Source organism: Macaca mulatta, chromosome 6 (assembly GCF_049350105.2).
Source record: "Macaca mulatta isolate MMU2019108-1 chromosome 6, T2T-MMU8v2.0, whole genome shotgun sequence".
NCBI lineage: Eukaryota > Metazoa > Chordata > Mammalia > Primates > Cercopithecidae > Macaca > Macaca mulatta.
Genome location: NC_133411.1, coordinates 102032252 through 102054279, shown reverse-complemented (window position 1 = coordinate 102054279; position 22028 = coordinate 102032252). Strand labels below are relative to the sequence as shown.

At 38.1% G+C, this 22028-nt stretch overlaps 1 protein-coding gene and 1 long non-coding RNA gene across 4 annotated transcripts in view; one reads left to right on the top strand and one right to left on the bottom strand.

Moving 5' to 3' along the window:
- Positions 1 to 22028, top strand: part of SPATA9 (spermatogenesis associated 9) — a 68534-nt gene that overhangs the window by 42426 nt on the left and 4080 nt on the right. For 2 of the 3 annotated variants that reach the window (XM_078004996.1, XM_078004997.1), the window contains exon 4: positions 20286 to 20381. In XM_078004996.1, the coding sequence (XP_077861122.1) occupies positions 20286 to 20381 (96 nt within the window). Of the gene's footprint in view, positions 1 to 1490; positions 1552 to 1728; positions 1818 to 8763; positions 8992 to 20285; positions 20382 to 22028 lie in introns of those variants that run through there. The other variant, XM_001093375.4, reaches the window with a different exon arrangement.
- On the bottom strand, positions 1195 to 15001 carry LOC114678856 (uncharacterized). Its single transcript, XR_003730447.2, has 2 exons — positions 14805 to 15001; positions 1195 to 2563 (listed from the first exon to the last, which is right to left on the bottom strand). It is a non-coding gene; the product is annotated as an uncharacterized LOC114678856 (long non-coding RNA).

Below are 22028 nucleotides of genomic sequence, written 5' to 3'. Positions count from 1 at the left end.
GGACGATGATGACCAACTATCTTGCTAGGACAGATAAAGTATTTCATTATCTCATAGACTCCCAGCGTGTGTATTCATCATTGCCTAATATGATTTTCTTTCTACCAACGGATTGCACTTTCCAAATGTTAAGGGCATAGTTATCTTAAGCATGAGAGTCATGAGAGGCAAGCAGGTTCTATTTTGGTTAGGAGAGGTGGATGTGGTATGGTGGAGGGTGTTCTAAGGTAGATGGTGGACTAAGAACACCATGAGAGCTGGGGATTTGACAGGCTTCCCATGCTAGAGGAATCCTGGGATGAAGATTTCTCTTTCCCAAACTGTTCCCATGAAGAAACTTTCAGCAGCCGTGGCTTTATGCTTGCTGAAGAAAGTGGTCTAGCTGCAATTAAATATGAGGGCTTCAAATTAGAATGGATTCAGGTTAGCCAACTATTTCATTCACACTAAAATATAACTAGGCTGTCGGCTGGGCACGGTGGCTCACGCCTGTAATCCCAGCACTTTGGGAGGCCGAGGCTGGTGGATCACGAGGTCAGGAGATGGAGACCATCCTGGCTAACACGGTGAAACCCTGTCTCTACTAAAAAATACAAAAAAATTAGCTGGGCATGGTGGTCGGTGCCTGTAGTCCCAGCTACTCTGGAGGCTGAGGCAGGAGAATGGTGTGAACCCAGGAGGTGGAGCTTGCAGTGAGCCGAGATCGCGCCACTGCACTCCAGCCTGGGTGACAGAGCGAGACTCCGTCTCAAAAAAATTAAATTAAGTTAAATATATATGTATAATATATATGTGTGTGTGTATATATATGTTTGTGTATATATATAACTAGGCAGTCAATCAAGTCTGCATGGTATCAAGTTCTTCCCATATTTGATCAGGGAAACTAATGGTCATCTGACGTGTGAGGGTAGTAGGAGGGTAAAAGATGAAGAAAAAAGATTGAGATTATAAAGGAGACAAACCAAAGACTTTACAGTTTTGCCCAAGTTTGACCTAGTGATCCTCATTGGTGAAGCAAAAACAATCTGTTCAGAAGTCTTTCTGAATCACTGCTGGTGTTTCTTTTCTATTTGGCATCATATATAAAGCATTTCTTTTAAAGCACATGCCAGTTTTTTTCAGAGGGACCTTTGTTCTCAGATGATCCATTATTTGGGGTATCACTGCAGAATTTGGGACAAATTTCAACTTATATCATAGAACTCCTTAGTGTACTTTATTAATTCAATCCCCTCGCTCCTTCCCTTATGCCTCCAAACACATTCTTCTTCCTCTCACTGCCAGAGTGATTTCAGAAGATTCTGTAGCAGGTTCTCGGAAGCCTATTGTGCAGTAACAAAGAATTCCAGCAGTGAGCTGTGAGTTCTGTCCTTGCTGGCTTTCCCAAGTGGAAGGCTACCCTCATCTTTCACTAATGGCAGACTAGGACAAGCATTAACCAGGCCTGCAAGCTTGTTAAGCACTAGGAACCCAAGCAAGAACTCACCATGCCGATCAAACCTGTTGGGTGGATATGTGGGCAGGTGTTGAAGAACTTTTCTGGAAGAAGTACACACAATCTTGTTGTAAAGGGCATATGGGTGTGGGAACAACTGGGAATAAGATCCCTTAGAGTTCCTTTACTTTCCCAGTCATCTAGGAATTTGATCAAGTGTTTCATGTTCTTTTGAAACATTTAGGGGATGTTTTCAAAGTTTTCTTTTTCCTAACCTCTTTTTGTCTTAGTCGAGGGGATCCAGAAAGCAATCATGGACCTTGTAGATGAGTTTAAAGATGAATTTCCCACCATCCTAAGATTATCACAGTCTAATCAGGTAATGTGATTTTATAACCTTCAAAAGGAATAGAAAAAGTATATTCTATTTTTAGTATCATACCAATTATTTAATGCTTGATTTTGAGATCAGTGCTCAAAACTTAAGAAAACACTAATTTTGCCAAAGAAAAACAAATTTCAAATATTACTCATTAAGAGGGGTCTTTGGGAAGCAGACAGATTGTGGACCAAGAAGTGAGGTAGATTGAGAATTAAGTTTAAAGACTAACTATGTCATTAGGATAAACACGTGGCAGTCTCTCCTTGCTACAATTGCAATGTAAAAATCAGAAAAATACCTAGATACACTTAGCAAAAATCTATGTCAATTAAATCGGCGCAAAAACTTGAGATAAATTTTAACAATGGAAAGATAAATACAACATAGATGTGTGTTTAAAGTGGAAAGAAAACAGTAGTATCAATTTAAATAAGGTATACATGTATATTTTTTAAACCTCTGTTCCAAAAAGGATTTGAAACAGATAAAATATTGGGAGTGAAGGAGGAGGGAGGTGTATATTTTGAAGAGACATAAAATTAGGAAGAAGTAACAACTTCTTTAGTGAACACATGTAACCTCATTTACTCAACGGTACACAGCTCTTAATGGAAAAATGTGGTTCGGTCATTTTGATCACAGTCGGAATAGAATATGCGGTGAAGGTACGTGGTACAGTAACAATCCACTTATCCAGAAGTCAGGCTCCTGGCAATGTCAAACATGAGGTTTATAGCCAAAACCTGGAAGTTAACAAAAAGCACTCTCAGTAACACAGTAATCACAAAGTATACATATTTCATTCCAAAGGAGAGGTATTAGAGCTACCTTTAACCGTGCCTGCAGACGACCAGCCATCAGACATTTACTAAATATCTCACTATTGCTTGGGACTGGAGAGAGGAAATACAGAGATATACAAGATACGATCCTTTCCGCCAATGAGCTTAATCTAATGGAGATAGAGTTGTAAACAAGTAATTGCATTAGAATATGGTAAGTGTTACAGCTCTATAGCTAATTTAGAGGAGTGAATTACTCGACTGAGGAAGGTCAGAGAAGGCTTCATGGAGGAAGGATGCTTTTAAGTTGGGTCCCAAAGGATGAATAGTAGTTTTCAAGGTAAAGAAAAGAGTGGGATCAGTGGGTAGGGGAAGGGAAGCATATTCCATAGGCAGTGTGGGTTAGGCCCAAAAGTAGGAAGCAGCAAGCGTGCTTCCAAAATGTCAAATAAATATAAATTAAAGGCATGTAGGATAGAAGGGCTGAGATAGGAAATAGTAGAAAATAGGAAATGTAACAAGGAGATACAATGTGGAGGTCTTTGTATGCCATGTGAAAAAGACTGGACTTTCCCTTATATGTAACACAAATACCAGTCACAGAAAGGTTTTGGGCTTGGAAATGACATTCAGTTTGCACATCAAAAATACTTTTTTAGTGGTAATGAGATCTGAATGGAGGCAGAGCTTCTAGGAAGATTTTGTTGCAAATGACAGCTAAGAGCAAGGACATTAGCATTGGGAATAGAATGAGTTGAGCACAAGAGATATTTAGCATATTTTGAAACTGACAGTGGGGGATGAGAGAGAATGTGTAAAGGTTGAGGAAGATTCTGGAATTCTTGGGTGGCTAGAAGAATAGTGATCCTGTTAACTAAGACCAAAGATAAGATGAGGAAGAGCAGCTTTGGAGATAATGAGTTTGATTGGATCAGTTTAAGAGGCCATGCCACGTCCTGTCCAAGCCTTGGAGTTGAGTAATAAATTGCACATGTAGGTTGGAAGCTCAAGAGAATCCCACCTGAAGATGTACGTTTGGGAGTCATCAGTGTATAGTGTGTTGTTATAGTGTATAGTTAAACCATGTGTTTAACTATAGTGTACATTTAAACCAAAATGGTAATCATCACTGCTCAAGAAGATTGTGTAGTAACATTAGGGCATAGGATAGAGCCCCGCCAATGCCATTGTTTAAAGGGTTAGCAGGGCATCAGAGAAAAGAAGAAAATGAAGAGAATGAAATTCTATGAAAGCCACAGAAGTGGAGAGAAAAAGGAGAGAGGAATTAGCAGCAGTCAGAATCCTCAAATATGTCAAGTATGGGATATATTTTTTAAAGTTATTTTTCATGTCAGTAAAAATTTAGCCAACATTCAGTGCGTAAAATTTTAGTTGCCCAGAAAATTTACTTAATGTGGAACCCCTCATCCACCAATAATGCTCACTGTGTACTTAAACTGTTATTTAGCAAAAATAATTTTCTGTTCTGAATAGAAGGTAATTGTTATATATGCAGATGATTCAAATTACTGAGCCCATACATTTCTAAAAATAAATTAACTGGGCAGGATGTGGTGGCTCACACCTGTAATCCCAGCACTTTGGGAGGTCGAGGCAGGCGGATTACAAGGTCAGGAGATGGAGACCATCCTGGCTAACACGGTGAAACCCCGTCTCTACTAAAAACACAAAAAATTAGCCGGGCGTGGTGGCGGGCACCTGTAGTCCCAGCTACTCGGGAGACTGAGGCAGGAGAATGGCATGAACCTGGGAGGCGGAGGTTGCAGTGAGCGGAGATCGCGCCACTGCACTCCAGCCTGGGTGACAGAGAAGGACTCTGTCTCAAAAAAAAAAAAAAAAACCAGTTAGTTGATATGCATTCTCGTATACCATTGAATCGGATGAGTTTTAACTGTCAGGACTTGCTGAACTCCCTTAGCTGTAGTAGAGTTCTGAGACTTGTAGAATGGACTCCCAGATGGTATAACAGAGCACAATACTGATTTAGCCTGTAAGATAATAGCCCTGGGGAAAGAGGACATTCCCAGTATCAGTCCTCATAGGAAGAGGCAGGCATATTAGATACAGCACACCAGAACTCGGACGGTTGGCCTTAGTATCAGGGGAAACAACTGCTTTCTGCCTTTGGCCTCTCTTGGGTCTAGTGTTTGAGGAGGTGTGACACTGAAGTGTAGGAATCTGCAGGCACAGTGGTAAGATGCATCCAAATGCTGGTCAGATCAGCTAAGCAGGAGAGGGTAAGGCTTAAGAGTTTCTGAGGGCAAACTGGGTTTTCTAATACTGTATCTTAGACTTGGCATCCAGTAGCTCCCCCTTTTTGCATTCCCCTAGCCTTGGTATAAAGTCTTTTGAAACATTGGAGACTATTTTGGCTATGCTCTGGAGTAGGAAGGAAAGAGATGGGCAGATGTACATGCCTGGTCAATGTCAAATAGGCCAGCACAGTAGTAATTATTGAGAAAGGCTCAGGGTGAATCCTAGGAAGTCAGAGACAGGCATGGAAAACGTTGTTATTGTTTTCAAGTTTTGATTCTCCCACCATTGCTGAAATCAGAGAAACTGGGGTTTTATTTAATCAAAGAAATGGCAACTTCATTCATTCATTTCTACCTTCTGAATAGCCTCATTATCATTAGAACCATAAGCATGGTTTATGGTGACATCAATTGATTGAATATTGTGATCCCCAAAGATAAAGCTGTGAGTTCCTATTTCCAACTAATTGAATTTACTTATAGAACTTTACCCAACTCAACTAGGAACATAACTAGTTACTTTATTTCTCATTTTCAAAACACTTAACATTGGTCTTTTCCCACTATTTCCTTTGAAGAATGTGTTGCTGAGATTGGCAAGAAACTTGAGTAGTTAGGGGATAATATCACATATTTGAAGTTATTTGCCCTTCAAATATAAATTATATGGAAAACATTCCTAATACTCAGTTGTTAAGCAGATGAGTTTTAAAAGGTTAGAATGTAAGTGCTGCAATTTTTTTTATTTCCAGGATGATCCATACTTCCCAAACACAGGGAAAGGAATGGTCTTAAAAATTCTTAGAGGGCTTTATTAATTGGGTTGTATCTTAAAATTCTAAATTTTGTGATTAGTATTTAAATCTCTCCCTGCCCCCAGGCTTGTATTTATTTAGGAAAAGGCCATCTTGCTGGCCTAGAACAAAAAAAGATTTGATGGGAGTGACGATGGAATTTTTATAGAGGAATATACCTAGAATACAACCAGAATACGGATTACTAAATTGTTCTTCCTGGATAGATTTTGAAGGAAATTTTCTTTTTGAGGCTGGGAAAGTTACTTGTATTTTATTTTACTTATTTTTTTGAGACAGAGTTTCCCTCTGTCACCCAGGATGAAGTGCAATAGCACAATCTCCACTCACTGCAACCCCTGCCTCCTGGGTTCAAGTGATTCTCCTGCCTCAGCCTCCCAAATAGCTGGGATTACAGGTGCCTGCCACTATGCCAGATTAATTTTTGTATTTTTAGTAAAGACAGGGTTTCACCAGGTTGGCCAGGTTGGTCTCAAACTCCTGACCTCAAGTGATCTGCCTGCTTTGGCCTCCCAAAGTACTGGGCTTATAGGCATGAGCCATGGTGCCTGGCCAGAAAGTTAATTTTAGAATCCTGGCTTGAGATGATGGCTTTTGTGATTCAGTTCTTTCCACCTCTTCTGTCCCAACCAGCCCAGACAACAGCCTTAGTATCTACTTCTTTAGAAAGAGTAATTTTTAAAGGTTTACACTTGCAAATTTCAAAAGATTTCCATAAGATGAATTGAAAATAGTAAACCTTTAAGTTATGTACTACAGTTGGGTATCTAAAAAATTTTAATTCAGATGCTCATTCTTGGAATAAGATAAAAATATCTTAGGAAAAACAGGGTCAATTTTTGTGAGTTTTTTAAATATGAAAGATGAATATATCTTTTTTCTGTTGTCTTGTACTTAATCATATACTACAAAATAGAAGTTGTAGACAGGACATATTAGAATCCATGCCAAAAATTTTGGAGTTTTATGCCCTTAGATGTACTTTTCTGAATTCTCTATGCTTTTTTGTTGTGGTTGGTTATTGTTAATGTGTGAAAAAAACTGCTAAGAAGGCACCAATGATGTTTGGAAATTACCTGTAATGGCATTTAGGTTTCTGAAAGTAATGAGACTATGACTGTCACTAGAATGCTCTGTAATTCAATTATATTTTTGTCTTTGGTGAGTTGTTTCTTGTGGAGAATTACCATTATTGTGAAAGTTATAGAATTGTGCACTGAAAACTTTCTGTGTGGTTTCTAATGTAATATTTGGTATACTTCTTTGATGTTTCTCAAGATTAATTTGTTTTATTTTCTGATACTCTTCATTCATTCATTCTGACAAAGATAGAGTGTGTATTACGTGCCAGACACTACTTTGGCTCTGGAGAAAAAGAAGCAAGCTAAATGGATATAAAACTCTTACAGTTTATATTCCAGTCAAGTAAAAAACAATGAACAAGGAAAATAAACAATATAGTACATTAGTGGTAAGCGTTAAGGAGAAGAAAAACTATAGCAGAGAAGGGATACAAAATAGAAGTGCAGGGATAGAGAGCACAATTGATGATGTGGGTAGAGTGACCAAGAAGGTCTTAGTGAGAAAGAGATTCTTGAATGAAGATGTGAAGGAAGTGAGGGAGTGAACCTTGGGATGCTTGAGGAATCAAATGGCATAGCTAGTGCAAAATCCCAGACACCTAAAAACTTCAACAAGTAATGAGGAAGGAAGGGAAGAGAAAAAGATGAGGCTGAACAGGTGAAGAAAAAACAACCTTTGTATGGCCTTGTGGACCACAGTATGTACTTGGGCTTTTACACTGACAGCAACTGGAAGCCACTAAAGCAGTGGAATAGAAGGAAAATATGATCTGACATAAGTTTTAATTAGATCTCTCTGGCTGGTGTATTGATGAACAGAATGAAAATAGGCAAAGGTGGAAGCAGAGAAACCACTTAGGAGGCAAATTCACTAATCTGGAAAAGAGATGATGGTAGAATTCAAATATAATAGATTGGGTGCTGTACTGGGGGTAATGAGAAGTGGTCAAATTCTGGGACAAGGTAGAGAAAGAATTTAGTAAGATTTTCTGACAGGCTAGTTTAACAGATATAGAAGAGTAAAGTTCAGCATTATAATTGCCAATGACAAAGAAATGGGTATGGCTGTAGCAAGAAAAAAATAAAAAAAGAAAAGCAAGATATATATTTAAAGAGTAGAGCTCAAATGGAGAAGTCAGTTAAGAATTCTTGTTTACTTAAGAGCTCTTTAAAAATTCAGTGCACATTTGTTATAGTGTACACTGCTCGGGTGATGGGTGCAGCAAAATCTAAGAAATTACCACAAAAGGATGTATTCATGTAACCAAATACCAACTGTTCCCCAAAAACCTATTGAAATTTAAAAAAAAAAAATTAAAGTAAAAATTCAGTACACAAAATATATAAATCTAGGAGGAAAATGAAACATTTGTATCTTTTGGCTGGTTACTTCAATTCTTGATATTTATCCCAGGGAAAAAAACCAAATATATATATATATGTGTGTGTGTGTGTGTGTGTGTGTGTATATGTGTGTGTGTGTGTATATATATATATAGATTTAAGGGTCAGGCGTGGTGTCTCACACCTGTAATCCTAGCACTTTGGGAGGCTGAGGCAGGCAGATCACCTGAGATCAGGAGTTCGAGACCAGCCTGATCAGCATGGTGAAACCTCGTCTCTACTAAAAATACAAAAATTAGCTGGGCGTGGTGGTGCTCGCGTGTATTCCCAGTTATTCAGGAGGCTGAGTCAGGAAGATCACTTGAACCTGGGAGGCAGAGGTTGCAGTGAGCTGAGATTGTGCCATTGCACTCCAGCCTGGGCCACAAGAATGAAATTCCATTAAAAAAAAAAAAAAAAAAAAGATTTAAGTACATGGCAGGGAATTCAAGGGGTTTCATGGGGCAACAGAATCATTGGACATTGAATATATGCATGACACCATGCACAAGGTAGTTATATAGTAGTCAGTCTCTGCCAGAAGTAGTTTTAATAATGCATTGGAGTATCACACATCAGTTACTTTTCAAAGGCCTATTTTTCAGAAAAGAGAACCTGCGCAGAAAACATCCAAAATCAGGATGGCTATTGCTTTAGCTAAGATTAATCGAACAACATTAATTCGTGGATTAAACAGCATATCCAGATCCTCCAAATCAGTGGCCAAACTTCTGCATCCTCAGCTTGCATGCAGACTTTTAGAGCTAAGGGACATATCTGGTCGTCTGCTGAGGGAAGTTAATGTGCCAAGGCAACCCCTATATAACACGCAGGTAAGGGAATACTGCATATGCACAAGGACCCCTTTTTAAGAAACTTTTACATTTGCAAAACTTGAAAAATAAAATGTGGTGAACTTGATTGTCCTATGTTTAAAACAGATATACCTGGATAAGAGAAATGAATGGTTGGGCCTTTTTAAAATACAGTGGAATCTTTGGTTTAAATAAGTTTGAAAAGGAAAGCAACATGGACTTTTTTCTACCTTATTGTTTAATTGAACTATATGAAACTGTCCATTTCAAATGGTGCAATTTAAATATATGCATGCAAATTACCATTTATGTTAAATCTAACATAAATTTTACAACTAGCCTTAAAAATTATTGTTTTGTTCCCTTTTCCTCATAACTTTGTTATGTTTCCAAGATAACCTTTGTTTGACATAATATATTGAGCATATTTACCTATAAATTCAAATTACGTTTTCTACATTGTCTTATTGAGGCTCTGTTATATTTTGTTGAGGACCACAACTCTTAAAACTTTTTTGGAATCAATTTCTTGCTTTCTAAACTTCACGGCACAGAACTCAAGAGTTTTTCAATCTGGGCATTATACAAATCATCCTAAATTTCACTACAAAAGATTCAGAATTTTGCAATTCTGGCATCTAAACTGCAGGACGAATTAATTTGAACTCTCTGTTGGAGGAGAAGAAAATGAGGCTCAAATTTAGTTAAACCGAAAAAGAAGATGTATTAGCTCCTGTAAACAACCCAGAGCTGTTAAGATTCCTGACATGTCTGCATACAGGTATTCCTGGCTTTCCCCTCATAGTTGCAAGATAATTTGCAGCTGTTCCTTGGCTGTATTCTTCCAGGTTCTATTTCAGCAGAGAAAAAGAGAGAGAAAACCCCTGACCCCACTTCCCTAGCAAAGTCTCCAGGTCCATTCCAAGAGCATGGCTTGTGTTCTCAGAGCTTACCTCTAAACCAAGGACATGCGATGCACTGATTGGCCTAGAACTTGATTACCTGCTTATCCCTAGAGCTGGGATTGGAGCTCTGTCGAGACCACATGACCTGAGAGTGGTGTGGAATGGGGAAATCCTCAAACAAAACTCTGGGTTTCTTCAAGAAGGTAAAAAATGGATCCTGGATAGCTGAAATCAACAAATACCCTTTATGTAGGAGTCGCTCTTTAATGAAAGATTTTGACATTTCTAGAAAGCATCATATATTTAAGCTACAAATTGCCTGAGAGCAGCATTTATAAAAGGCTTTTATGATTTCTGATGTCTGAGAAAGTAAAAAATGGTTTGTGTTTGCCAATCACTGGATTCTTTATGAACTACAAGCCTTAATCCTGTATCTTTAGATCATTGAAAAGAAACATAGCTGTGGCTCATGCCTATAATCCCAGCCCTTTGGGAGGCCAAGGCGGGTGGATCCTTTGAGGTCAGGAGTTTGAGACTAGCCTGGCCAACATGGTGAAACCCCATCTCTATTAAAAATACATTAGCCAGCATGGCAGTATGTGTGTAATCCCAGCTACTCAGAAGGCTGAAGCGGGAGAATCACTTGAACCTGGGAGGCAGAGGTTGCAGTGAGTCGAGATCGCACCTCTGCACTCCAGCCTGGGCAACAGAGCAAGACTCTGTCTGAAAAAAAAAAAAAAAAAGAAAAAGAAAGAAAGAAGAAAAAGCAAAAGAGAAAGAAAGTTAAACCATATTATCTTAAATCCCCGCTGAAATATCTTTCTAAACCTAATGTTTTGACTTCATGTTCCCTTCCTTGCATTGTCAAACCTATAGTTTTTATAGAGGGTTGGTAGAAGAAATGTCTTTTGAAGAACATTTCTGTATTTAATATGAAATCATGTTTAAAGACACCGGTCATTATGCTATTCAGGGTCTTCCTTTTTGCTTCTCTACTAAGTCAGAACTGGGAAGGATCTGAGATCTTACACTACCCGCAAGCTAACAAATTAGCCTGCCACAATTGTACACACACATATGCGCATGCACACACACACACACACACACACACGAGCCTTGGGTCACGAACACATGGTTTATTATTCACAGTAAAAGCGTCAGCCAGAGCAGTATCTTGTGCTGGTTCCCTATGCTTAAATTCCTTAGGGCAATGCGATGCGGGCCAAATGTTGCCTGTGCGCACACTATGTTGCATCACAGGAGAGAGGAACCTTGAAATCAGGGGACTCTGGGGACACTGGCACATCTCCAAAAAGATATACAGATGGAGAGACAGAGAGAGGGAGAAAGAGAGAGAGATTAATTATTCATTACCCTGGAATATAAGTAAATGTTTCAGGGAAAAAGGAGAGGGCTTTATTTTTAGTGGCCTATGACATGTTCAGGGAGGTACATGTCTCTCTAGAGGGATATACTTTTTCTACTTTGCAAGGCTGTTTGCTATTCAAACATGTCCTTTGCTCAGAAGGGCCAATCTGCACAGGAATGAGAGAAATCCATGATGACTTATCTCCCAACACTTACGAAAATTCAGTGGCTAGAAAAAAAAAAAAGTCTTTCCAGTTGAATTTGTGTGTTTTTATCCAGCAGTAAGAACTAAGAGACATAATCTGTTTGCCTTTTTACTTTGACTGATAATGAGTTTCTGAGGTAAATTTAGAGATCAAGTGTGATAACTTATTCCAGGAACCTAAGATAAACAGGCTTAGGGACTAAGTGACTTGCGCAAGGTCAGGATGTTAACTGTGACTATCTTTTCTGACATTAAAGTCCATGACTGTGAAATCTCTTCTTCTTTGCCCTTATTCTAACTGTCTTATGTTCTAGCTTTAATTTTACAAATTCTTATCAAAGAAACATTTCAAAATGTATAGAAGTTAATTGATTAGAAGTCCCATTTGAATTTAAACTAGTAGTAATATTTTGCTATATTGCCTTCAGATCTCTCCTTTATAAAAAGAAATATCATTAACCATGCCCAATTCCTTCTCCTTTCTTCTCTACCAGAGGTAATCACTTTTATGAAGTTGATGTGAACATTTACATGCATACTTTTATATTTTCTCTACATTTGTATGCATATATTAATGCTTTTTCCCCAAATTTCATGCTTTTTTCTTTTCAAAGTGTCTTTTACAAGTTTATTCCTTTTAAACTATTTTCTTTAATTATTTTAAACATATTTATGTGTGGTCTTTTTAATGATTGTCCTGAGGTATTTGGAGGTGCTAATTTTTCTATTGTGATCTATATTGCATCTCACCTATAGATAATTTTCTTATAATTTTATTTTAACTGAAACTTGAAAAGAAAAAAAAACCTGAGTCTTGTTTTTTTTTTTTTTTAAATCCCTTTTGGCCTTAGGGGTGAAACTGTCCCTCTAGAGAAATTGTGCTTGTTGCTCCAGGGATACCAGCAACCTGAGACCAGTCTTTATGTTTTTTTTTCAGCTTAAGATTCCCTGCTTCACACTGATAGGGTAAATTCAGATCTCTTTATAAGGGGCAAACTTGGAATTTTAATCTCTCATGGGAGTCCCACATGGAGACCAGCTTCCTTACTTTCTTCCTGTACTGGTGGATGCAATTGTTTGAGTCCCAATTTCACTGAAATTGCAGTTCTGCAAAGGCTTGATCCCCACCTCACATCTATCCAAGTATCATATCCAGTCCCTGTATTAATACTCAAGCACCCAACCATTATCCTAGGGTCCAGTAACATCTCCAGAGTTCCTGGGATATAAGCTCATACACTTGCTGCTCTGGCTTTTAGTTCCCTTTTTGTTCCTGGCATTGGGGGCGGAGGGGGAAGGTCCCTTTCCTTTTTGTAAGCTCAGTTTTGTATTACATCTTTTGAGTTTCATTTTTATAGCATTTCTAGGTGTTTTTTGTGTGAGATGCTCCACATTAGCTCAGTCTGCCATGTGTATGGAACCAGATGTCTTTCAGCTTCACTTCTTAATATCTCCCTTTACAAGTTTTAAGATGATTAAATTTATTGGAAGTGAAGTATAGTTCTACTTTTTTATTTATTCAACAAATAGCGGCCAGGCGCAGTGTCTCACACCTGTAAGCCCAGCACTTTGGGAGGCCTAGATGGTGGATCACCTGAGGTCAGGAGTTCAAGACCAGCCTGAGGTCAGGAGTTCAAGGCAGGAGAATCACTTGAACCCGGGAGGTGAGGTTGCAGTGAGCCAAGATCGTGCCATTGCACTCCAGTCTGGGCAACAAGAGCAAAATTCCATCTCAAAAACAAAAAGTTATTGAAAACCTGATATGAAAAATCACTAGATTAGGTACCAGGGACTCAGAGATGTCTCACCCTTGTCCTATGGACTGTGGGGCTCACAGGCAAATAAGCAGTGTCAGTAGGATGCAGCAAGTGCATGATCAGAGTATGGAAAGTACACTACAGAAGCATCAAGAAGAGACATATAATTCCAAAGAGTGGTCCATGTAGACATTCTAGAGATAGGATACTGTATCTGAGTCTTGAAGGAGGAATTAGCCAGATAAGAAGTAGGAGAATCATTCCAAGAAAAGAACAGTATATATGAAGATACTGAGGTGAGAGAGAACATGACTTAGTTGGAGAAGATAAGTAGTTCCGTATGGCTAGAGTGAGACAAGTGAGAACAGTCCCAGGTCACAGGTTCCAGGGTCCTTGAGGGCTGGGGGTTAGGAAGAAGGTTTACGTAGGGAGTATACAGTAGCTAGGGTTGATAATCAGAATTGCCAGAGAGGGAAAACTAAGTTGTAGTAAACAATGTGTCTCAAATCTCAGAGGCTCAGTGAGGACAGAAACAGAACTGACTATGAGGACAATGGCCTGGAGAGTCAAAGCCACAACAGGAATGTATGAATTGTGGCAGAGGTCAATGGATTGGTCTGTAAATGGAGTGTATCCATGGTACCAGAGTGTGCTGAGAGGAAAGTGCAGTAGTATGGAGAAGCCACATCAGACAGAGTTCAGCTTATCCAGAGTGGATTCCAGTGTGAATTCCTTTAAGAATTGTCAAACTGCCTGTCTCAGATGGAGCTTTGTGTGGGGAAGTAAAAGGGGTGAAAGCTGGAAGGACTATGCAAGGGGATATGCTTTGTGGATGCATGAAAGATAGAACTCTAGGAAAACTTAGCTGTAAGAAGGTAAGTGGCCTGGTTAACTTATCTGAAGGTATCTTTCAAATACCTTCTGGATGTGTTCTGTCTGGTCACTGTTTTGTGGATGACAAATGATGAAAAAATGCATTGGTAGCTGGGGCACCTTAAATAGCTCTCCCAAAACTCTCTATTATATGGCTGAGAATACCAGTGAGGCCAGGTGACTTCCTTTGGAAACAAAGAAATAGAGTAACATTTTCATTAGGACACAAACAATAACTAGAATAGTGTTTCAGCTCTTTGACATGGGGAGTTCTGAGATGCAGCATCCAGTAATGGTCTCCTCAAAGTGAAGAACGGACACTGGCTCAGGAGCTCCCTCTACCATCCACCCGGGCCTTTCTGATCGGATGTTCAGCTCTAGAGCATGCTTAATATGTCATAGCGTATTGAAATGTTGTGCCAAATAGAAGCCTCCCAAAGACCCAACCAACAGGAATGGCCTAAAGCGATTCTAATGGCCTGTGACATGTGCACAGATGGTTGGGGTCAAGCTTTTCCAGCTGGCCACCTTGTTAGAAGAGGGTTCTTTTGGACCTGGCTCTATGGATGCTGAGTAAAATTATTCCTCAAACCCCTCCAGGTTCTGCAGGACTGAGACTGCAGTGATAGAATTGTAGCTAGTTCTATAAAAAGCCTCAGGAATGGAAAACTCTTAATGGAGAATTTCCTGGTAGTTTTCAACATCTCCAGTGCCAGTACTTACAGAATGGTGCATCTGCTTAGTCTTGTGAGCTGCCTGCCTGAGTGGAGCCCGCAGCTGCTCTAGGCTGCAGTGACCTAGATAATCGCCTTGAATGTTGACTTCAGCCAAGACACGTCAGCTCCCAGACATCGTTGTTGACTCTGGCAGGCCAATGCAGGGCCACAGGACCAAGAGCTCTTCCTGTGATAGACTCATCCCTATAATGGCATTAGAGTTGACTGTTTCTACTTTGTATATGCATCGTGGCATGGTAATAAGATAGGGACCAAAGTGAAGAAAATCCTCAGCCTTTACAATGCCTGGACTGTAGGTGGATCCCAGTGAACTTGTGTTCTTTTTTCAGGAACACAAGGATCAGAAACTTATCTACGTAAAGTTTCTTCCTTACCCCATCCTCTAAGTTAGACTCCAATTTGGGGTTTAAACTATAAACCTCATAAATATCCGGAAGTTCTATAGGTCCTACTTGGGCCTGCCATGAGGCTCACTTGGCTGGTATAATCTAGACCCAGAGAAAGAGGATATTTTCTAGATAGTAGAACTCCTGGGCTCTTGAAGACATACAGTACTCCTCCACTTTGGCAAAGGGATTAGGACATTTGAGTCTTTACAGGACCACTGGATTAAAAACTTGTTTAAGAACAATGTTCTACAGACTGTTAATACTGGGGTTAATAAATTCAGGTAGCTTTCTTTAAAGTCAGGAGTCTTTCCTGTATTCAAAGGTGTTGTAAGTTGCTAAGCAAAGACACATTCGTGTAGCTTTTCCAAACTTACAGGAATACTTTTTTCCTGGACCTCTCTGTAAGTAGCAGTCAATGTTTCCTGCAACATTTGTCTGAGAGTTAGAATTTCCCCTATGACTCCCCTTGTAACTCTCATCAGGGTGGTTTTGGACAATGTAAACTATATGGGGCCTGGTAATTCTCCAACCTTCAGGTCATGTATAAGTGAATCTTTACTTTCTAAACTGCTCACTGTTGACTTTTTTGTGTGATTTATCTTAATAGTGAAAATAAGATGAACACACATCCTTCTTTTATGAGATAAAGCAGTCAAAATTATGTGGAAAAAGTTGAATTAAAGGTTCAAAATGTTTTTACTGCTCAAATATCCATATATTTTACGCTTTACATGACCAAATTTAAAAAGAAATGTATGAACATAACACTGATACCAAGATATTTTTTAACTCAAATATGCACATAAAGTGAAATTATATAACAAGGTTGAGATAAAAATTTTGAAATAGGCCAAGATCATCTAAAGACTGCCACTTACTAAATTTCTCCTGTTTTTTATCTTAGCTTTTACGGTACACTATTCCTGCTCAAAGCAAGACAAAAATGAAACAGCATGGTTTATAATATGAAAAACATGTTTTTAAAGTGAGTCATAAAGTTGAAAAATGGCTACTTGCCAGTAATCACATATATTTTGGAGGAAATATATTTTCTTGTTACAGGAATAAAAAGTAATTATTAAAAGCATTAAAATAATTTAAAATGACCTTTAAACAATATAAAGATTAATTATTCAGAAGCATAACATATATCAAGTACATAATTTATTTTGAAATTAATCAGCTTTAATTACTTTTACGTGAAGGACAAAACCTGAGAAAGAAAGATGTAATAAAACGGAAAGAATAATTTCTCATGTAGATACCCGTATTAGTCCATTCTTGCACTTCTATAAAGAAATACCTGAGTCTGGGTAATTTATGAAGAAAAGAGGTTTAATTGGCTCATGGTTGTGTAGGCTGTACAGGAAGCATGGCAGCATCAGCTTCTGGGGAGGCCTCAGGGATGTGGTATTACATTTCAACAAGAGATTTGGTGGGAACACAGATCCAACCCATACAACACCACTTTTATTTTTATTGTATATGGCCTACCAATGATTGAACATGGACCTCCCACTATGAGTTCATATATTCACAAATTCAAGAACCTTTTCACCTGCTAGGAGGTATATTTGCTTTTCTTCCTCCTAGAGAGTCTGCTCTCTACTTGTATGTTTGTCTCCATGTAGCTAAAAGTAGGATTCAAAGGCATACTATCAATTTGATTCTTCTAGCAAGAGAGAAAAAGCAGCAGCTGCTTCATTTCCTGGAAACTCTTTCCAGAAGCCAGGAATTCTGGGAAATACTGCAGGTGACCTATGGAGGGAGGTGGCAGAAACTTTCCCTACCTATCTCTACATCTAGGAGTTAGTATGGCCCAAAGAGAAAGGAGGAAGAAAGAAAACAGCCTTTCCCCAACCCCCAGCTCCCCACCCCCCACTCTCAGCTACTAGGCTAGATCCTATTCGTGGTTTCCTTGTTCTGTAAATCACTTAAGAGGGAAGAAGGAAATTGCAGTGGGCAATTTTGTTCTGCATTCAGTAGTGGCAGCACTAAGCAAACACTGAGAATACTAGAACAGGATGTAGACATATTTTAATAATTTCATTTACAAAAATACCTTATGTACTTTGAACTTAACATAGAAAATATAGAAAACAAGAAAGAATTTAATTTCTCTGAACCTGTGTTCTTATTTCATAGGTTTGTTAGAGGATAAAATGAGACAATGCAAGGAAAGCCAGTAGAACAGAACCTAGCATGTAATGAGTGTTCTACAAATGTTAACTATACAAAGTAACATAACTAAATCATAACAGCAATTAAAATTTTGGTGCATTTCTGTCCAAACTTCTTCTATGCAATGTTGTGTTTATTTTAATCATAAAAACATTGGACATAGAATTTTTAAGCTTTTATACTGAAGTATACAGAATAGTGCACAAATTAAGTGTATAGCTCCATAAATTTTCAGATTGAACACATCTATGAAAATCTTGGTAAGCAGCACTCAAGAAATCTTCTCATGCTGACTTATAGTCACTAACTCTCACTCTTGCTAGGATAATCGTTTCCTTTTTTTCCAAAAGCATAGATTAGTTTGGCTTGGTTTTACATGTTATATAAATGGAATCAATAATACTTGTACTTACTATTTTGAACCTTGATCTTTTTCTATTATTACTATTACTAACATTCCCTCTCTAATAAGGGACTAATAATGTCCCTTAATGCTACCCATGCACATTTTACTAAAAACGTTAAAAGCATTTTCTTATTTATCTTTACAGCAATTATTCTCAATTTGGAGATGAGAGAACCAAAGCTTAGAGGAAGAATTAATTTGTCCAAGATTTCATTACTCAAGAACTCTGGGACTAGAGATTAACTACATCTATTTACTCCAGAGTCCATCCTTGTAATGCAGTCCTTTACCACTCTTCATGAGCAGTAGGGTATCCCAAGGCAGCGTAGCTTGATGATCAGGTTAACAGCTTGGGCTCTGGAGTACCATTTCCAGTTTAAATCTCACTTTGCTACTTACCAGCTATATTACCAGGGGCAGTACCTTTCTTTTTTCTGCTTTCCAGTTGTGGAATGAGGATAATAATAATACCAACTTCAAAGGATTGTTTTAAGAATTGTGAATACTTATAAAGTACATTGAACAGGACTTGGTAGACAGTGCCATATAAATGTTCATTCAGCAAAAGGTTATCATATGTTCTTCAGAAGTACCTTTTATTTATTTATTTTGAGATGGAGTTTCACTCTTGTTGCCCAGGCTGGAGTGCAATGGCATGATTTCAGCTCACTGCAACCTCTGCCTCCCAGGTTCGAGCGATTCTCCTGCCTCAGCCTCCCAAGTAGCTGGGATTACAGGCATGCGCCACCAGGCCCGGCTAATGTTTGTATTTTTAGTAGAGATGAGGTTTCACCATGTTGGTCAGACTGGTCTCAAACTCCTGACCTCAGGTGATCCACCTGCCTCGGTCTCCCAAAGGGCTGGGATTACAGGTGTGAGTCACTCTGCCCGGCCCAGAAGTACCTTTTAAAAGGCTGCATACTATTCACAATAGCCAACACATAGAATCAACCTACGTGTCCAACCACAGGTGAATGGATAAAGAAAATGTGGTTTACATATACAATTGAATACTATTCAGCCATCAAAAAGAATTCTGTCATTTGTGATGGCAAGGATGAATCTGGAGATCACGTTAAATGAAATAAGCCAGACACAGAAAGACAAGTACCACATGATCTCACCCACACGTGAAATCTTAACAACAAAAAGTTGGTATCATAGAAGGAGAGAGGAGAACAGTGGTTACCCAGAGACTGGGTGGGGAAAGGGGAAAAGGGAAGGATGGTGAGAGGTTGTTAAATGGGTACAAAATTACAATTAGACAGCAAAAATAAATTCTGGTGTTCTACTGCACAGTAGGGTTACTATGGCTAATAATAAAATATTGTGTATTACAAAATAGCTAGAAGAGAGGATCTTTTAACATTCTCACCACAAAGAAATGATAAATGCACAATGTGATACAGATGCTAACTACCCTGACTGGATTATTATATAACATAGATTTCTATGGAAACATCAAATTGTGCTCCTTAAATATGTACCATTACAATGTGTCAATTAAAAATACATAAAAAGTTTGAAAAAATAAAAAGATTGCATAATATTCCACTGAGTGGATATAACATAATTTTCCTAACTATTCTGGAATCATTGATTGTTTTGGTTTTTTCATTGTTATAACTCTTTCATGAACGCTGTCTAATGAACATTATGTGCATGTTTTTACCATGCATTTATATGATTTTATCAGCTACAGCCTGTACCTTTTGGAAGTTCATTGAAGCCATTGAGTTGCTTGGCTCATACTTCAGAGGAGCCTGGCTAACTGCCACTTCACTGCTGAGTGGAAAGGGAATGTTTTTCCTGAAGTCCTCATTTCATACCCTGCTCAAGGCAACAGAGGTGACCCATGAGACAGTATAAACTGAATATGTTACGATGATATGTTTCAGGCTGGTACACCTACTGCCAGAAACTAGAAACACAGGAGAGGCAACTTCATTATTGGTGTTAAACTTCTCTGTGTTTCATGAGAGCCTGTTGCATATGAGCACAGAACATTTTCTGAAGCTTAATGATCATCTAAGGTTAATGCTGGCCTTCAGCAGTCTCATGATTAACATTTCCAAGCAGGTCATTAATCTCTAGGAAAAGCTTATTATTTTGATTGCTGTTTACCTGAGGTTGTGAATAATTAGTAAAGAATGATTACATGAATTTGAACAAAGGAAAGACTGTTTTTCTCATATGCACAGCAGCACCTCCTAGTGTGCACGGTTGGTAATTGTGAGAAGTTAGTCATTTAGATTGCAGAAATGCAAGATTTTTACAGATTTGTCACAGGTTTTGATTAGCACAAGAAAGTGTCTTCTTGTTAAAAAAGGAAAAGTAAACAATTTTCACAATGTGAAAAAGCCCAGATAGTCTAAAGTAGATGACTTTCTTTAGAAAAAAAAAAAATCTCATTTTACAGTAACATTGTAAAATATGACATTGAAACATTCAAAATGTTTGTTTATTAAGAAAATCTTTTCTGTTTTTGCAGGTCAGAAAGGGTTCTCTGTTTGAAATCATCTCCTTTCCAGCAAAGACTGCTTTAACTAGCATAATATATGCTTCATATGCAGCACTAATTTATTTGGTAAGTTAAGAAAATTATTAGAATCTAGAAATAAATCTACTTATGTAATGTTAATAATACTGTGCAATAGTATAGTGTACAATATTTCATGTTGCCATTCACAGTCTCATTACACAAAACAATTTTTAAAATTTCCTTTTCTGATAAGCCAGGTCAATCTACCAAAAAACAGTTTGCTTAAATAACTAAAAAAAATTTTTTTATAAAGTTTATTATTACCACTTGCATATTTTGATCAAGAAATTTAGTTTTACTTTCATTTAGCTAGAGTTGTTTTGTTTCAGCCATTGTGCCATGGCTGGCTAAAGTTCAGTATTCTGTCATTTGGGGTCTCTCACTTTGGGGAACACAGGTACTAGTGTATTTTGGATTACAAATGCGTGCATGAGAAAAATGTAAAAGATTTTTTATATTATAAGGGTTTTATTTTCTATTAATAGCCACTTAAAGAAACTATAACACACAAAAAGGAAAGTGTACAGCTTAATGAATTATCACAAAATCTATTAATCTTTATACTACCCAGGTCAAGAAACATTACCTTAATTCCAGGAGCCTCTTTCTTGCCTCCCACAATCACTTCCCTTTCCTATATAGGATATCACTATTTTGACTTGTAATACTACTGATAGTTTGACTGCTTGAATTCTATATAAATAAAGTCATATAGTACATATTCTTTTGTGTTTGTCTTTTGCCCAACACTGTTTTAAGATCATTCATTGCCTGTAGCAGTAGCTTGCTCATTTCACTGCTGTGCAGTGTTCAACTGATTGACTGTATCAACATTTATTTATCCATTCTACTCCTGATGGACATTTGGTTTATTTCCAGTTTTGGCTACTATGAATAAGGTTGCTATAAATATTCCTGTACATATCTTTTGGTGAAACTGCTAGGTCATAAGGTATGCATGTGCTGATACCTAGTAGATATTACCAAAGAGTTTTCTAAAGTGGTTTTTTAACAATTAACACAAATCTCAGATTTTATAAAAGTCCCAGTTGCTCTGCATCATTACTGACAGTATTGTCAATCTTTTGCATTTTAGCCATTTTTGTGGGAATGTAGTATTATCACATTGTGGTTTTAATTTGCATCTCCTTGATTATTAATGAGATTGAGTACCTCTGCATATATTAATTGGACATTTGGATATCCTCTTTGTACATTTGTTAAAATCTCTTTTTTTTTTTTTTGAGACGGAGTCTTGCTCCGTCACCCAGGCTGGAGTGCAGTGGCCAGATCTCGGCTCACTGCAAGCTCTGTGTCCCGGGTTCACGCCATTCTCCTGCCTCAGCCTCCCGAGTAGCTGGGACTACAGGCACCTGCCACCACGCCCGGCTAGTTTTTTGTATTTTTTAGTAGAGATGGGGTTTCACCGTGTTAGCCAGGATGGTCTCGATCTCCTGACCTCATGATCCGCCCATCTTGGCCTCCCAAAGTGCTGGGATTACAGGTTTGAGCCACCGCGCCCGGCCCTCTTCTTGCTTTTCTATTGAGATACCTTTTTTTAAAAAAAATTTGATTTTTACTTTAAAAAACATATTCTAGGAGCCTTTTTTGATTACATATGGAGAAATTTATTCTTTGACTTGCCTTTTCATTCTTTTAGCAATGTCTTTTAAAGAAGAAATTCTTAGCCAG